At 38.6% G+C, this 18,947-nt stretch overlaps 1 protein-coding gene across 5 annotated transcripts in view; it reads left to right on the top strand.

Annotated features, from left to right (window-relative positions):
• Positions 1-14,949: 14,949 nt before the first annotated feature.
• The window catches only part of LOC136867282 (serine protease persephone), a 45,669-nt gene continuing 41,671 nt past the window's right edge, over positions 14,950-18,947 (top strand). The window contains exons 1-4 of one of the 5 annotated variants that reach the window (XM_068225011.1): positions 14,950-15,265; positions 15,634-15,853; positions 16,024-16,194; positions 18,337-18,422. In XM_068225011.1, the coding sequence (XP_068081112.1) occupies positions 16,143-16,194; positions 18,337-18,422 (138 nt within the window). In that variant the 5' untranslated portion in view covers positions 14,950-15,265; positions 15,634-15,853; positions 16,024-16,142. Of the gene's footprint in view, positions 15,266-15,334; positions 15,407-15,633; positions 15,854-16,023; positions 16,195-18,336; positions 18,423-18,947 lie in introns of those variants that run through there. The other 4 variants (XM_068225012.1, XM_068225010.1, XM_068225013.1 and 1 more) reach the window with 4 other exon arrangements.

The raw sequence follows: 18,947 nt of genomic DNA, 5'->3' as shown, positions 1-18,947 counted from the left end.
CTGTAGTTCATTTCTCAAATCTCGTTCATAATCTTCTTGACGAAAATGTATGGAACATACTCTGGCATTATCAGGATTAAATTTGTCACTTCGCTTATAGCGCAACACCCACACTCGTCTAATCACCTCACGTTTTGGAAATCTGTGGTACAAGACACCAGTTGTTTCCGATTCCCAATTAGCACATTGTGGCATAGCTAATTAACTAGATATTTAGAAACCTTACTCATCTTTAACACAACACGAAAAATGTTACAAGACTGCGTATCGCAAAATAGATCTATACTGAAAGCGAGTTCCTTATCGTTCACCACAACAGCTGCCGACAGGAGACCTCCACGTGACGTCAGTATGAGGCGATGCTACGCTGGAAGCAAAGCGCGGGAGTCGGGAATGAGCCCCTCTGGGTGTCTTTGATGATGTACTTTTTGTAATTGTTTGTAGCTATTACTTGGTCTTGTATAGCAACTGCAAATCCCTCTATCTCCCCAAATAAGCGCCCACTTTGTAACCACATGTATGACGCATTCTTGTCTATGCTCTGTTAGTTTAGATTGCTGTAGTATTTTCCATGGAGGGTCTTCTCTCCCTAGGTCCTTTCTTTCTCCTGTAAGGATACTTGGTGATTTGTATGAGGGTCAGAGGCACTATATGGATACAGTACAGTGTACTTGTTAGCAAGTACTGCATCTTTATGGAGATGGCTGTTTTCTTGCTTTTCATAGAAGTGTCTTCTTAGGTTATTTATCTGGTTGAGGAGCATGACTTGAAGATCCAGTACTCCTCGGCCTCCCCATTTTAGTGGAACAGTGACCCTTTCCATGCATGAATTTGGATGATGTAATCTATAGGTGGTGAGCAAAGTTCTCGTTTTTCTATGTATGCTGTCTATTTCTGTAGCAGCCATTTCAGATTTCAGAATTCTGAATTAATAAAAGGGAGTTGGAATAGTGTACGTGTTTATTGCTTTAATGTTGTTCTAGGCATTTAGGTAGCTACGCAAAATCTGATGCAACCTTGATGTATATTTGTCAGTGAGTTACTGTTTGAGTTTCTTGTGCTCCAGAGTTGTATTCTGAGCAAATCCAAGGTACTTGCAGGTCTCTGTTAGTGTCATTCCCTCAATTAATGATCCGATTTGAAGCTCATATGGTTGGGAGTTCACGTACCGACCACGTTCAATTGTTAGCAGTCTATTATATTAAGCAGGGTGTTCATTTGTGTTTCGTTGTCTACATACACTTTTAGATCATCCATATAAAACAAATGGGATATTCTGTGTTTCCTATTGTTATATTTAATATCAAATCCAAAATCAGTAGCGTTTAGAAGATAGGATAGGGGATTCATTGCAAGGCAAAACCACAGAGGACTTAAAGAATCTCCTTGAAATATACCACGTTCAATTTTAATTGTGTCGGATATGATACATTTATTTTCTGCAATAGTGCAGAGCACTCTCTACCAATTGTTCTTAATAACCTCAAGAAAATGAATTATGACAGGATTGATCTTGTACAAATGAAGTACTTCTTTTAACCATGAGTGTGGAACTGAGTCAAATGCTTTCTGATAATCTATCTATGCTGTGTAAAGGTTCCTTTGTGAGTGTATTGCCTGTTATGTTACAACGGAGTCGATGATTATCTGTTCTTTGCACCCTAGTGATGATTTTCTGCATCCTTTCTGCTCCTCAGTAAGAATGTTATGGTTGCTGATATGTTTATACATTTCTTCTGCGAGTATGGATGTAAATAGTTTGTAGACCATTTGTAGACAAGTGATTGGCCTGTAAGTTGATGGATCTTTAGCATTTCCACTTTCCTTAGGTAGGAGGTATGTAATTCCTGATGTAAGAAATTCACGACACTCTTGAGGGTGATGCACGAGGTAAGTGAACTGTTGGGCTTTTTTCTTGTGCAGGCAGTGAAATTTTTGTACCAAATTTTTGTATTTTGACTGTATCTGGTGCTTTCCAACTTTGAGTTCTCCTGGCAGCGTTACTCACATGGCTTTCTTCTATGGTATCAAAACTCATTTCTGCGTAAGCATTGTTGTTTTGCTCTTCCTTAATCCATGTTTTATTTGTATTGTGGACTGTGTTGGTACACCAAATACGTTTCCAAAAGCCTTCCGTGTCCTGCATACTTAGAGGTTCTTCTGCTATAGTTTGCCAGTTTTACAATTTCCTAGCTCGAGGTCCTTTTTTACCTTTTGAGACTTGCTGCTTTTGCCCAAAAATTTTGTTTTTTTATGTCAATGTATTCTTTGACCTTTTCTCTGTGTTCGGGTTCCTTTGTGTGGGTGTTGATTTTCCTGAACACATTCCTCAAGTTTCTGTTATTTTTAGTTTTGTTACAGAGGTACGCAGAAAGTTGATCTATGGTTTTTCTTAGCTCTTGGCTATAACTTTGTAATCGACGTTGCCATGGTGGAATGTATTCTGAATCTGCATTCTTACAAGAGCTTCTGGAGAGGGGTATTACATTTTGCTTATTCAGCCTAACCACAGACAGTGCTGCGCAATAAACGAGGGCATTTGTTTCGTCTATGCTACTGGATGTTTCTATATACTGCTTTAGGATGTCATTTACAGTACCGGTACTTACAAGGGTTTTACTTATTGGCATTTCTCAAAATTTGCCCAGTTTCGGTCTATAGTTCACTTTGAGACCCATGGACTCCGCCATTGCCTCTTTAAATATGTCTTCAGCAGGACTTGTTTCATCAGCACCTGATATGTCATCAGTTTCTCTTATTTCCACAGATTTGTCTTTCTGTGGTACTTTTCTTCCAGTATCGTCTTGCCCAATTTGAGACATTGAGATGGAGTTGCCTTCACTGTTCGGCCTCGTAGCTAGAATTTTAGTAGCCTCTTCTTTAAGATTTTGAATTATTGTGGCAGGAAGTCTGTTGTTGGTTACTATTGCACGTTTTTGGTCTGCAGCTCTTGTTCTGTGACAAAGGAGTACTGGGGGAATTTCTCCACAAACAACCTGTGCATATCTTTTCTGTACATTGTAAGGTCTTTTTTTAAGTTCGTAGTTATAAAGTAGAAGCGCATTATGAATTTATTCATTTCATCTGTCCATTTTAAGTGCTGCCTCAGTTTACCTGCCTTGGTGGTCAGCTGAACTTCTGAAACACTTTCGGCAGGAGTAGTAGGTAGCTGTTGAGTTCTCTTAGGCTGAATTGTCGGCTGTAGAATTTTCGGGTGACCCGACATGTGCCCGCCTGATCAGCATTATATCACTGGTGGTTTGCCTGCTGTCACGCTCAGCACCAGCTCCAAGTGTGCCCCGACATACCTCGGGTAGCGTCCTTTTCCGAGGCTCATTTCTATTATTCATTTCCTCCATCAATGATCGGTTGCATTGTATACCTAGTTCCAGGATTTTAATGAAGCCGCCCCTAACATGGGGTACAGATGCCTTTCACAGTAGCCCCTAACATAGGGTTGAGACGCTGCTAAATGGTTTATGTTCAGTAGGTTCATTCGCCCTCTCCCTTTGTTGGGATATATTCTCTTCTGCCGTCGAGGCCGTTGACCATATTCTCATTCTCTCCGTTGATCCGCGGGTGCTTATTTGACTAGGCCTCTGCAGGAACTTCCCCTATCAGCCATTGGGACGCGCCGCACCGTGTTGGGGTTGAGGGCCCCCTCCCCAGTGTCTCACGTAGAGTTATGCCTAACCCCTACTCAGTTCAGGGCTAGATCCCTACGCAATTATTATTATTATTATTATTATTATTATTATTATTATTATTATTATTATTATTATTATTATTATTATTATTAATGTGCAAACAGTAACTTAAACTGCCATTAGATGTTGAAATATCGATAGATAAGATACTACCGGTATTTAACAAAATAACTACACTACAATTCTAAACTGCACTTAACCCTATCAAAATTACAATAAGTTAACTGAAGCAATAGATGTAGTTAGAACTAAATTTCTAGAGAGATTTTTTCTCCTACTACACAAGAATTCCACAACACTAAATCAAGCAAGATATGTTTTAATGAAGTAATTACACTACAATTCTGAACTTCACTTAGACGTGACCTAATTACAATAGATTAACTGAAACAACATAAATCTAGTTAAAACCACCGCCATCTCAACCTCTTTATACTGCCTGCTCTATGCTATGCGGTAAAACATGCAGCTTATCGTGAGCTCTCAGTATCATAAATCTCCGCTAGGGGCGCCAGCTAACGCACCCAGCTTATCTCCGTACCCAAGTTGAGTTCGCGCGCATTTACTTAGAGTATTTATATGTGTGTTTCTGGCTGTAAAATGGTGAATTGTTGTGTTCATCTCTGAAAATCAAAGCAACGGAATCCAAATTCTTCAGGCGTAAGGTTTCATGAAATCCCCTTAAGTAAAGAACTTTGAAGAACGCTATATCAAGACAAGGGTCAAATCGGGGTAGTGAATGGATTCCATCTAATTGTTCTCGTGTTTGTAGCCTGCATTTTAGTGATGGGATTTCGAAGAAAACTGTAAGAGAAACGTGCTGAAGCCAGATATTGTAACTAGCCAGTTTCCGAATTATCCCCATTACCTTCAAACCAGAAAAATAGCTCCACGAAAGACCAGACAAAGACAAGATATTTCTTCGGAACAAATCCTTGAGGGAACAAGCCTTTCAACTGCAGGAAACACATTGGATATCAACCACGAAATTCATGTGAACAATGATGTCTAAATCCAAGCGATATCCCAACGAGTAATAGTGACAGCAGGCATCAGAAGATCATAAATCAGAGACTCCAATTGAGAATTCTGAGATTGCGAGAAAAGTTGACGAAGAAGGACAATAAACTCGAGACTACAGAGGAAATTCAAAGACAACCCAGAAATTCATCATCTGAAGAGAATAAAGGAAGCAGCCAAAGATAATGATCAAAAGGCCATTTATCTTTTAGATCAAATCAATAATTTTCGCAAGACAAAACCCACGTGGTCAGAACACACCATAAGGTACCATAAGGTACCATAAGGTACTGTGTGGCAAAAGGTTACGGATATAGGAGGACTTCTAGTCTAGTGTTAGCTCTATTGCGATGTAATCGAATGGTTCAGGATTTCCCAATTAGTGAAGGAAAAACTTAAATATGAATGTGAAACTCTCCAACCAACAAAGAGGATTGTAACAGTGATTGCCGATGAAATTAATGTTAAGGAACAGCTCCTCTATGACTGAAGCAGTGACAAGTTTGTAGGCGTGGTCATTGCTAAGGGTGTATACGGCACAGATAATGGAAAATCTCCAGCTCTTCCGAATAAACTGTTGTGTTTTGTTGTAAACGAACGTTCTAAAATCTTCACTATTCCTGCTGCTTACTTCCTATTAAAAGCTTACAAGGCTCCGATCTATTCCGCTTGATCCAGAAAGTGATTAATGCCTTTGAAGAAACAGGTTTTTATGTGGTTAGAATAGAGACTGATAATCATAAAACGAATGTTTCCATGTTTGAACATTTTGGAGAGGGAAAACTGAGAACCTGTTGTGACTCAGCCGTGTGATCCCAGTCGTAAACTTCTTTTTTTTTTTTTCAGTTTTGACTATTGCCATTTAATTAAAAAATGTGAGATCACAGTTTCTAGACAAAGAAATGACAAACGGCAACAGCATCAGCACCTCCAAATACGTGAAAGAAGTTTATCGCCATCAGATAGACTGTTCGGTATTTTGTGAGAAAACGCATCGAACCGATTAATTTGGAAAAGATGAATGTTCTTTCTGCTGTACAAATATTTTCCCCAGCAGTTACTGCTGCTATTCACTTAATGAAAGACAACAATGCTCGTTTAAATACAAGTTTAGACTTTTCAGACGTAGAATTGACAGTGCACTTTATGGGATCAATTTATAAATTCTTACATTCCACGACGTCAGTGACAGAACTCAGCACATTCGGCAAAATAAACCAGACTGTATGCATTTCTATTCACCAGCAGATAAAAGACTACAGTGGTTGAATAATGATTTCATTGAGTACTGTATATTAAAACAATTCCGTTGGAAGGGTCTAACTAATGAGACGGTAGATGCCCTCTTGCTAACTGTGTAATCTACAGTGAATGTGTGTCTTAACTGTTACAGAATTGGCTCTTTTATGTTCTCACTACAAGATTTTCTGGGGATGCAGTAAAGCTCTGTTTAGTGCGGTGAGATTAGGTGATGGATCTAATGACATGACAGATGCACGCACTGCAGTATGTGCTATAAAACGTATCCTGAAATCTGAACGCATGATACCTTCTTATAGTGCGAATGTTGCTAGTGCAGATATTAGTGCCTGCGGTGACACTTCGCCGACTGAATGCTTCAATCAACCTCACGAAAACAAATCAAACTTGAAGACGAAAATGCTCTTCCCGATGATGTGACCGTCCTTCTGGAAAAAAATTTGTGTGCCAGATGCTACGGTAGAAATAAATTTAGAAGCAGCCTCCCAAGCTTTGGTTGAAGAAAGGCTACGATGTGACATGTGTGTATTCAATATATCCACGTCCATCTCATCTTCAGCGCTAATGAAGGTCATTAGAAATCAAGACAGCGGAGGCCTTCAATACCCTAAACAGTGTTTTGTGGGACGAGTGACGTGTTTGCAAGACTTTGTTGAAGCTGCTATTCCATATTTTTAAAAATCAAGTCCTGTTTTGAATACAGTACATGATATTGTTATGCCATCCCTCCCACAGCATGCTTTGCTGAAATGTGATGTTCCAGGTCATGAGCAAATGGTCAGCAAAATTATGATAGAAAAATTTGTTTGTCCACTGCTGGTAAATATTGGTAAGAAAATGACTGAAAAGGTGCTCCATTACTTGTGTCACTCCAAGCTTTGTCCAGAAAAATTCTGAAATTGTTATGCACCATGTAGCAGTGGGGTGATCATAAGGATACCTACTGTAACTGGTAAGATATTTTATATATTTTCCATTTCTATATCTTAAATCAGGATCAAAAGTGAAATGTTAGTTTTTATATGTGCATTCTCACTAATTTTATGTTGGTTTTACAGACGAACTCTCATTCAAATAACGTACGTTCTGGGTGTGGTAACTGCTGCCATCTGTAATGTCGCTGTAAACACAAATCTCGCAGCACAGAATAGGCAGTATATAGAGATTGAGACAGTGATGGTTAAAACATAAAACATATACTTATGAAAGAGATTTTTTTTTTCCTACACGCTAACAGCTGCCTGGAAATGCCAGAATAGTGAAGGTGCAAAGTAAAGTATGCTGAAGACTTTTCAGCCACAGATAATGAGATGATCGAGCAACTGATGCTGCAACACTGCAGCCATTGTAAAACCCCTCAATGGGGGTATATGCATATATGAATATATTTATTCATAAATCCAGCCAAGGGAAATCCAAAGTATCGGTGACACCGAGTGCTTACAAACAGTAGGGAATAAATTTACGCGATGAAAAAAATGCCAAATTGAGAATTGAGGCCGTGGTAAAAAGGGTTCTTCAAATAAACATTCCAGAATAAACACAGATAGCGCAGTGGAAACGATGCTAGATAATATTCAAAAAAAAAACTAAAAGAAAATGGCAGGAGAAATAAGGGACAGGTGAAAATAGAAGAGAAACCAAGACAAAATTTGGAAATATACATATATTAGAAAAATCAAATCAAACTCTTACAATATTAGAAGAATAGAAGTCAGTACGAATACGGAATTTTCCCAACCAGAATTAATACAAATAGTTACATCAAGAGTAAAATATTCAAGAAAATGAAAGCAAATAAGAAAAGGGGCCAGGAGAGGAAAGGGATGGACGAAAAGGGGATGAATACAGTTTAAAGAAAAATGTTGAACAACGAGAATAAGAAAGAATGTTCGCAGTTACCAGATTGAAGTATACCAACATGAAGTCTACAAAGCAAAGTCTAATGTCATGTGAAAGTTGCCACCTCTTCAATTAACACCCGAAAATAGGCACAAATAAAGATTGTCCTACTGGCTTAAGTCACTGTATACAATAATGAAACAGTCTCCAAGTGTACCAAAACATACATGGTGAAGCATTAACCACAAGTGTGTATAGGAGTCGCAGAGTTGCGGATATACCACACGCACATTTTGAAAGCAAACAGTCACTGGATAGTCAATAGAGGCTTTGAAATTGAAAATGCAAGTAAAATCTCGGCCTGGAAATGCACTGCTCCCAGTCAAAATTTGCAAATAAAATAGCTCCAAATGCAACACAGCATTATTTACAATAAGGACATTTTTAGTTTGTCATACCTCATCTTGAACCAAGTAGTTCTGCCCAAAAATGGAGAGTCCAGGGCACATGTCGCTAAAGACGGAGATGATGTTAAAGGTTCCTCCCTCCACACAGGCCAAAGTCCATCTCAACACATTCAGAGGAAGGCCGGGTATTTATAGTGTGGAATAATGAGACATATGTCTGGAATATTCCAGAAGTTAGTGGAGCATGCGTGACAAAGCGGACGATGTCACATGACGTCAGGCAGCGAAAGGGAGGTTAGTTTATCGTCGGTCGGAAAGGTGGATAAGGCAGAGTTCGTGCAAGGTATGATGTGTGCAAATCCACATAAGTATGTAAATTCCAGTTGAAGAGAAAATGCGGTGTGTATCCAGATGAAGGTAAGTCCATATTAATTGTAGAAAAAGGTTATGTGCGTGGCGAGGTTGATAACAGTAGTTGCCGGTGAGGTGAAGAGTCCGTTACATCATCCGCCGGGCACCAGAAAAAAATCCAAAGGATTTTTTTTTTTTGTAGTTGTTGAAGCAGCTGGAGATAAATGAAGACTGGTGGAAGACGAGAAGCGGAAGATACAGTTGAATGGCGACGGCGAGGCGGCCCCAGGAACAGCAATGGAGGGCCCTTCCATGAGCTGGAGCGGGGGTCGATAGCAGCCGCAACGGTATATCAAAGAGAAAAAATACTGCAAAACAAAACAAGAGGCGGCAGAAAAATGTCCAAACACAATAAACATGCCTAAATAGAGAAATAGAAAATAGAAAAAGGTAGAGGAGGAAAGGAAACAAGAAAAGGGCTAACGCGTTAGCAAAGGGAAAAGGGTAAGGAGAAAAGGGTAGTGATAAATTAACATAGAAATATAAATATAAATATTACAAATGACAAGAAAATTTAAAAAATTTAAGAACAATTACAAAAGAGAAAAATAAAATGGTTGGGAAGTTTTATGTACACTCCCATTACAACCTGTGCCAATTGGCTGGGAGGGAGAGTGGAGAAACCTGTGTGGAGGGAGAAAAAAAAGGAAATTCCATAAAGGGAAAGAAAAGAATGGGGGGATGAGGCAGACAAACAAAGAAAAAGAAAGGAACAAAAAAAATAAATAACACTGGGAGCAATAGACATTACCAGACCAGATGGAGAATAGAGAAAAAAAAAGCAGAAAGAAGAGGAGGTAATAACAAGAAAAGAAAAACACAGGGCAAAAGAAAAGAAAATCAAGATATGAAAGTTATTAAGAATGAAAGCGCTTGAGCTGATTTAGATGAAGTTTTTTAGTATCAAACAAATCAGAAGTGGATTGCAAATATACAGTGACAGGAGTAGGGAAAGACAAAATACGGTATGGTCCAAGCCATCGAGGAGCAAGTTTGGCAGAAGTGGCATTAATTGCCGAGCTGTGTGGATGATTAGCAACGAGGACTAAATCACCAATTTTAAAAGTGGATGGCTTATGACGAGCATTATAAGCTTTTTTGTGGACCTGTTGAGCTTTTAACAATTGATCAAAGGCGTCTTTCCAGAGTGATGAAGAGGATGGCTGATCAGAAGATTCAAGGAGGTTGTGCAGATCCCAGGTTAGAGAAAGAGGAGTTTGAAGATCACGACCAAGAAAAAGCTTAGCCGGAGTCTGAGCAGTAGAACTATTGATACTAGAATTAAAGGCTAACGCCAAAGAAGAAAGATGAGAATCCCAGTCTTTCTGGAAAGAACTATGAAATATAGATAAAGCAACTTTGAGATTACGGTGATACCTTTCCACGGTGTTGGACTGAGGGTGGTAGGGAGAAGTCAAGATACGCTTGATACCCAGCTGAAAGCACATATTAAAAAAAACACTTGAAGTAAAAATAGAAGCATTATCAGAAACGATATTAGCAGGCAAACCGGTAATAGGAAAGATTTGTTCAGTGAGTAAATTAATGATGATCTTAGTAGAGAATTTCCGTAAGGGTCGAAGGACTAGAAATTTTGAGAAGGCATCCAACAAGGTAAAAATGTACAAGTTGCCACGAGAAGAACGAACTATGGGTCCAACTAGATCAATGAAAAAGGTTTGGGCAGGATGAGTGGGTGGCAGGGCAGAATGAAGACCAGCAGACTTTATGTTTAAAGGTTTAGATGTTTGACACAATTCACAAGTTTGAACAAAAGTGTGAATAGATTTGCGCATTTGAGGCCAAAAGAAAAGAGAGGCAATACGGTTGTACGTTTTAGTGATGCCTAGATGCCCGCCCACAGGGGAGGAATGATAATATTGTAAAATCATGGGTTGAAGAGCCTGAGGAAGCACCACTTTAGGAGAAGCTTTCTTAGTGGGTTTGTAAACCAAGAGATCTTTAAAAATAGTAAAGGGACCCTGATAAGAGGGATCAGAGATGGATTGTTTGAGTTGGATGCAGAACTGATCGGTGAGCTGATGCGACTGACAGGATTGAAAGGAAAGAGGAAAGTCTGTTAACGAAAGAACCGCATGAATGGAGGAAGATGAAGGCATCATAGAAAGATTCGGGGGTAAATCGTCAGTAGTACTTGACTGAGGAGTGGAAGTGTCAAATAAGCGACTAAGAGCGTCAGCTACAGAATTCTCAGTGCTAGAAATAAATTTAAGGGAAAACTTAAATCTGGACAATTGCATGAGCCAACGGCCAGTTCTACCAATTTTAGGTGCGTTATGTAACAACCATGAGAGAGCCTGATTATCTGTCTTGACAAGAAATTCTTTATGTTCCAAATACTCTGCAAAGTGTTCAATGGAATTTAATAAAGCCAAGGCTTCACGCTCGAAGATAGAATATTTTCTCTCAGTAGGAGAAAGAAGTCGACTGAAATAGGCGATAGGTAGAGGAACATCATTAACAACCTGAGTTAGAACACCAGCCACAGCAAGATTGGAAGCATCAGTATGTATTTCAAAAGGTAGGGAGAAATCAGGAAATTGAAGAATGGGAGCATGCATCAAAAGAGACTTAAGCTGAAGAAAGGCGTCCTGTTGAGATTGAGTCCAAATGAAAGGGACGTTTTTACGTTTCAGATAATTGAGAGGCTCAGCAATGTGAGAAAAGTTAGGAATGAACCGGTGGTAGAAAGAAACCATGCCTAAAAAGGTGCGTGTTTGTTTGAGATTTTTGGGAGGTGGAATATTAGAGATAGCCGAAGTACGTTCGGGATCGACAGCTACTCCCTGAGATGACACAATGTGACCTAAGAACTTTATAGAAGTTTGAGCTAGAGAAATTTTAGAGGGGTTAACTGTCAGACCAATAGAACGTAGCCTGGAAAGAACTTGGTGTAGATGCGACATGTGGGACTCAAAATCTGGGCTAAAGATTAAAAGGTCATCAATATAAGGATAGAGAAATTTGTACTTGAAATCTGAGAATAAGGAATCCACTAATCTCTGCATGATTTGTGACCCCAAGTTCAATCCAAAAGGAACTTTTGTGAACTGAAAGAGGCCATTTGGGGTGATGAAAGCAGTAAGGCGACTGCTCCGAGAGTCCAAGGGGATTTGGTAGTAAGCAGAATTGAGATCTAAAAGAGAAAAATATTTAGCTTTAGAAAAAAAGTGGAAAGCGTTTTGCATTTTAGGAATAGGATAGGAGTCATAGAGGATTTTGGAGTTTAATTTACGGTAATCAACTACCAGGCGCGAAGAACCATCAGGCTTGTCGACAAGAAAGGCCGGAGAGGCATAATTGGAAGAAGATGGGACAATGGTACCATCCAGAAGCATTTTGTCAATAATGTCATCCATTTTGGCCATCCGAGGAGGGCTAAGATGGTAAGGAGACGAACGAACAGGTGTTTCATCAAGTAAATCAATGTGAGCCTGATAATTAACAACGGAGCCTAAAGTATCTGTGATAACATCGGCAAATTCAGATTTCAAGGCCTCAATTGCATCTAGTTGGGGAGCAGTGGCATAAATATGCTGATGACTGAATACATGGTTCATAGGGAAATCGAGGGGGTCTACCAAAGGGATTTGAACATGCGGATTGAAAAAGAAAGAGATAGAGGCCATAGCAGTATTATAAATAAGGCCAGTATGAGCAAAAAAATCATATCCCAGAATAACAGGAAGTGAACAATTATTAACCACTTGAAATTCAAACGGCCAAGAAAATTGGGAAATTTTAACATTAAGTTTTAGGTGACCCATGATTTCAAGAGTGTGCTGAGATATGGAAAGACATCTGATGGTAGAAGGGCGCAATTGAAGATGCGGATGCGTTTGTAAAAGTTGCTGAAAAAAGGAGAAACTGATAAGGGAAATTGCAGAACCTGAGTCTAAGAAGGCTAAGGAGGGAATGTTATGTAACTGTACAAGAGTATACGACTGTGATTTAGTAGCAGGCGAGAAAGTTGAGGAAACATAAGGCAGATTTTGCCCAAGAGGTCGTGAGCTGCCTACTGACGACGGGAATTGAAGTTTCCCAAGGTAGAATTGGTACAATTTCGTGCGAGGTGCCCCATAGCCTGACACCGATAACAGCGAAGGCGAGAAATATCACTCTGAGAAGGTGAACGAGTGGTAGAAGGCATGCGAGTTGTTGATGTGTTAAACTGGGGAGGTGGGGTAGACGAATAATAAGAAAAATTGCTACGGGTATTTAGAATATCTAGTTGAGCAATGTGGTAAAGCTGAGGAATAGTAGTGGGTGGCGTAAAGGGATTGATGATTTGGCGGAAAGCTGGAGAGGCATAAAATCGAATAAGAGAAATAATTTCCTGGGGATGTTGAGCAATAGCTAACACATCAGAATAGCCAATAATGGAGTCAAGATAATCGTAAGCTGATTCCTCTGGACGTTGATGACGTCTGATATATTTGTTACTCAGCTGTTGTCTAATTTCATAAGGCAGAAAATAAGTATGTAAAACCGAGCGAAAATGAGCCCAATCATGAGAAGACTTCATATACTGGAGCCAAAAATTACTAAGATGACCAGAGGTTTTTGGATAAAGCAACGAAAGCAATTGGGAAAATGGAGCCAAGTCCGTCTGTAGAAATTTGCGAACTAAAAAAAGCCACTGTGTCAAAGTATCAGGATCAGTAGACTGAATGAGGGGTACCTGATCGAGACATTTAGTCAAAATATGGAAATTAAGTGGTTGATGTGAAGAAGGTGTGTGATGATATGGAGATTCATAAAAATATTGCTGAGAAGGGGATGGTGGTGGAGTGCGCAAATCGGGAGAATAATGCTGTGCTGGTTGAGTTTTATGGGGAGAAGGCGGAGGTGCTTGATTAAGTGGAAGTTTGGATTCGGCAGTAAAAAGAGAAAGATCAGGATAGAGAGGAGTGTTAGGTTGAGGCGGGGTTGGTAAAGGTTCAGAGGATGAACTAGAAGAAACAGTAGTAGTAAGAGTACTAGACGTGGAAGTAAGATCAGAATTACAAGGGAGAAAAGGATTATAAGACATATTAGTAAAAGGATTTGGATCCGAAAAATTGAAATGGGGATCAAACGAAATGTCTGAAGTGTCTGAAGTATAAGGAGAAAAATTATCAGAAAAATAAGCCATGTTGAAAGAGATGACAAAAAGAAAAGCAAAGTCTAGCGAGGAAAACCACTAAACCTCAGAAGAAAGAAACAAAAGAACTAAGGCAGTAACAGGGTGAAGATTTAGAGTGGTAGTAAACTGCGACTTTATACTCTGCTACCATGTGTAAAACCCCTCAATGGGGGTATATGCATATATGAATATATTTATTCATAAATCCAGCCAAGGGAAATCCAAAGTATCGGTGACACCGAGTGCTTACAAACAGTAGGGAATAAATTTACGCGATGAAAAAAATGCCAAATTGAGAATTGAGGCCGTGGTAAAAAGGGTTCTTCAAATAAACATTCCAGAATAAACACAGATAGCGCAGTGGAAACGATGCTAGATAATATTAAAAAAAAAAACTAAAAGAAAATGGCAGGAGAAATAAGGGACAGGTGAAAATAGAAGAGAAACCAAGACAAAATTTGGAAATATACATATATTAGAAAAATCAAATCAAACTCTTACAATATTAGAAGAATAGAAGTCAGTACGAATACGGAATTTTCCCAACCAGAATTAATACAAATAGTTACATCAAGAGTAAAATATTCAAGAAAATGAAAGCAAATAAGAAAAGGGGCCAGGAGAGGAAAGGGATGGACGAAAAGGGGATGAATACAGTTTAAAGAAAAATGTTGAACAACGAGAATAAGAAAGAATGTTCGCAGTTACCAGATTGAAGTATACCAACATGAAGTCTACAAAGCAAAGTCTAATGTCATGTGAAAGTTGCCACCTCTTCAATTAACACCCGAAAATAGGCACAAATAAAGATTGTCCTACTGGCTTAAGTCACTGTATACAATAATGAAACAGTCTCCAAGTGTACCAAAACATACATGGTGAAGCATTAACCACAAGTGTGTATAGGAGTCGCAGAGTTGCGGATATACCACACGCACATTTTGAAAGCAAACAGTCACTGGATAGTCAATAGAGGCTTTGAAATTGAAAATGCAAGTAAAATCTCGGCCTGGAAATGCACTGCTCCCAGTCAAAATTTGCAAATAAAATAGCTCCAAATGCAACACAGCATTATTTACAATAAGGACATTTTTAGTTTGTCATACCTCATCTTGAACCAAGTAGTTCTGCCCAAAAATGGAGAGTCCAGGGCACATGTCGCTAAAGACGGAGATGATGTTAAAGGTTCCTCCCTCCACACAGGCCAAATTCCATCTCAACACATTCAGAGGAAGGCCGGGTATTTATAGTGTGGAATAATGAGACATATGTCTGGAATATTCCAGAAGTTAGTGGAGCATGCGTGACAAAGCGGACGATGTCACATGACGTCAGGCAGCGAAAGTGAGGTTAGTTTATCGTCGGTCGGAAAGGTGGATAAGGCAGAGTTCGTGCAAGGTATGATGTGTGCAAATCCACATAAGTATGTAAATTCCAGTTGAAGAGAAAATGCGGTGTGTATCCAGATGAAGGTAAGTCCATATTAATTGTAGAAAAAGGTTATGTGCGTGGCGAGGTTGATAACAGTAGTTGCCGGTGAGGTGAAGAGTCCGTTACACCATTTACCAGAAAATATTGAAGAGTTTTGGATATGGGTGAATGATGAGAGAATGGTATTCCTTATCATTAAAATATCATTGACTTTGTTATGCAAATATTTATGAATAACAATATACTGTACACTCATTGTGAGACCATTTTGATAGATCTTCAATCTTGAGTAGCCTATTTAACTTTGCCTTATTTATTTTCTTGTATTTATTCTGCTTTCTCTTTATTCCACACTCCCCATGGAATTAAACAATGCTACTTTAAATTTATCACTACTATCTTGCTTTAGTTTGAATAACAATGGTGTAAGGATAACATGCCTGCCTCTGACATGGAGACCCCGAGTTCAATTTCCGGTCAGTGCAGGGATTTTAATTCTGAATTGAGGGCTCGAGCAAGGTTCGCTCGGCCCCATGAGACCAACTGAGATGCTGTCTGATACGAGAGGTAGCAGCCCGGTCAAGAAAGTCAAGAAATACGGCTGAAGTTGTCATCATATTGACCTCTAGGTACTCCAAAATCTGCAGGACAGCAGCTGTCTTAATAGGCTAATGTTCCTCTTTTTTCTTTTAATGTACTAATTACATACTCGGTCCCAAAGGTTTGCTGGTTAAGAATTGTTTACTTTCTTGAAAGGCAGATTATGCATCACTCATACAAGATCCTCTGTTCATTTTAGTGGGAAGTGTGTGTGAACTTCCAGACACTAATGGGAAGAAAGGTGTGTGCACCTTATTAAAAGATTGTCCTGAAGCAAAATGTTTGAGAAAGCATCGTAAGTATCTTAACTGGTGTGGTATGTTCCCTCGTGAAGCCGTTTGCTGTGATCAAGAAAGGAAAAGTGTTCGAGGTAAGTTGCTATTGGTACTAATATCATGCAAATAATTTGCTTAAGAGGATCTTTTCATTATTGTAGGAGGTAGGAGTTCAACACTTTGCTTTCTTAATAACTATCACTTATTGTTAAGGTGCAAGTGAATTAACTTTTAAGTAATGTAAATGAACAAACAAATAACAAATTAAATGAAATATAGAAAGATAGGAACACATAATAATATGAACACATTGACTGGCCAATACTGGAAGAGAGAACAATAGAAAGAAGAGACAAAACCAATCATGAAAACACAGAGGGACAAGGATGAAGTCCATATCTTCCTACACTGCTATCTTTAAATAATTCCAGTTCTTCTACAATTATTTCCTCTTAGCCTCTGACAATGGTTGTTTCTGCTTCCAAGCTTTATTAGGAGGGCGGGCTTCAACACTAATTACGGGACCATTTAGAGAGACCTTCAATCTTGAGTAGCCTAATTATCCTTATCTTTGTCTCTTCTATATTCTTGTATTTAACCTGTTTACTCTTTATCCCACACTTCCCAAGTCAAGCTAATTTTGAAACACCTTGCACAAAATTAAGAATGTCATTTTAGATTGATCACTATTATTTTGCTTTGAAAGAATTGCCCATTGCATGTTGTGATTTTTGTAAGAACCCTCCGGTAAATGGAAGTACACGAAATAGAATTTTATGTGTGCATTCAAATATGTAAGATGTGCCATGCTCACATAGCAGTATCTTTAAATTGCATACTACTGTAATTCATTGCAAATCTAGGAAAGCAGATCAGGTGGCACAAGATAGATTATGATATTCACATTCTCAAGTTGAGAATTCCACGGTTCAAATTTTTGGATACAGTATTATAAGGCCCTTTTTAAAATATGATATGCATTAGGAAGGCATTATATTAAATAATTGCATAAACTTTCATAGCAATAGAACCGAGCTCTTGGTTTATTAGGCCATGTATCAGTGTATACAGCCTTATACCTCCATGGGGAGCAAGAATTTATTTTTAAATGGAGAATCATTTCTCCTCTAACAGTCCTTATTTACTAACTAGGTAGAACTGTGCAGACAGCAACTTGAAAAGGAGTGCCAGTCCAACTGATAAGCCCAGTCACACACTGTGGGCAAATTGCTCCACATACATACATGATCTAGCACATTAATTGTGGTTCACATGCTATTTGTTTAGAATCACCGTGCAGATCACGCATCTGTGTGTGATAGGAGGAAGGTGAATCACACGTCTCTTGTACAGCAAGAACTGCTTGCCATTGTTGTCACACAATTCCTGTAAGCCCAATCTACTAGCCAGTTCAGCCATAGTCGGATTTATTCAGACATATTCATTTCACTGCACATTTTCTCTCTACAGTTTTTGTCACACACCATCAGTCTTTATGGGACCTTTCAACAAGACATCTTCAATGCGTAATAAGATTGCTACATGCATCAACATCATGTCGCATTTACATCAGCGCATACAGGATTCAATGCAACAGTGGGTTGATGCCAAATTCTTTTAAGCTATTCAAGAAAAGACTAGATCAACAACTGATAGTAAATCTGCCACCTGGGTGACTGTCCTAACTTCAGATCAGTTGTGATTGATTGATTGATTGATTGATTGATTGATTGATTGATTGATTGATTGATTATAACGGATGAACTATATAGAATTGTAGAAAATGAGTAGAAACATAGAAATAAAGCATTTCCGGCCCTATATCCATCTAACATATTTTCTTCTTCAATGTGTCAGGAATGTGTCCTGAAAGTCTGGCCACACCATATTGTTATACCCCGTATATTGGCAGTTAAGAAGGTGAAAATATATCAAAGTTTTTGCATACACTGTAATACTTGATTTTTTTCCTTTCAGAGTGTAACATCCGCAGGCAGATGGTGTAGATAAAATTAAAGAAAGCACTGTCAAGAAGATTGTACTTTCTTCAACACTTTATGTTTTGTACATACTACACCATCAAAAAACACAGTTATACACAATGGTGAAATTCCAGACATCAACAATTCATTCTTTCATGCTTTCAATAATATACACACTGTACATGTAGTGAGAAAAAAAAAGAGTTGCATCAAACCTACTCTGATACAAGTAACTGATTATATCTCAATTTACAGTTTGCAGGTTCTTCCGAAATAAATTGGAAAATACAGATTTAATAATTTCTGGGACTGAGGCCAAAAGGGGAGAATTTCCTCACATGGTAAGTAATATGTTCTATATTATTTCCTTACAGAAAACCTACATGTGACTAAAGGATGAGATATACTATTGGATGGATGCAAATGGCTTCCATAAAACTTTGGAATCAATCACCGCTGATCTGCATTTAGGGCTGTTGCCCACATGGCAGACTCTCTCTATCAGTTGTTTACTTAATCTTTTCTTAAATGACATAAAAATGTTGGAAAGAGTTATCAAACATCACCCTTAGTAAATTATTCCAATCCCTAATTTGTCCCCCAATTTGTCCTGTTGAATTCCAACTTTATCTTCATATTATGATCTTTTCTACTTTTAAAAACTCCAATCAAGCTTATTCATCTACTAATGCCTGTCCAAGCCATTTCTCCTTTGACAGCTTGGAACATTCCACTTATGTACAGATAAAAAAGGATTTCCACCTTATCAATACTGTTTATTGTAAGAATTAGCTTACAGTACCAGTGCGACCCTAATTGGTCATCATCAGCCGAACATAAATACCTTTACATATGAAGGGGTTAAA

Source organism: Anabrus simplex, chromosome 1 (assembly GCF_040414725.1).
Source record: "Anabrus simplex isolate iqAnaSimp1 chromosome 1, ASM4041472v1, whole genome shotgun sequence".
NCBI classification, from domain to species: domain Eukaryota; kingdom Metazoa; phylum Arthropoda; class Insecta; order Orthoptera; family Tettigoniidae; genus Anabrus; species Anabrus simplex.
This window is presented reverse-complemented; position numbering and strand designations above follow the sequence as displayed.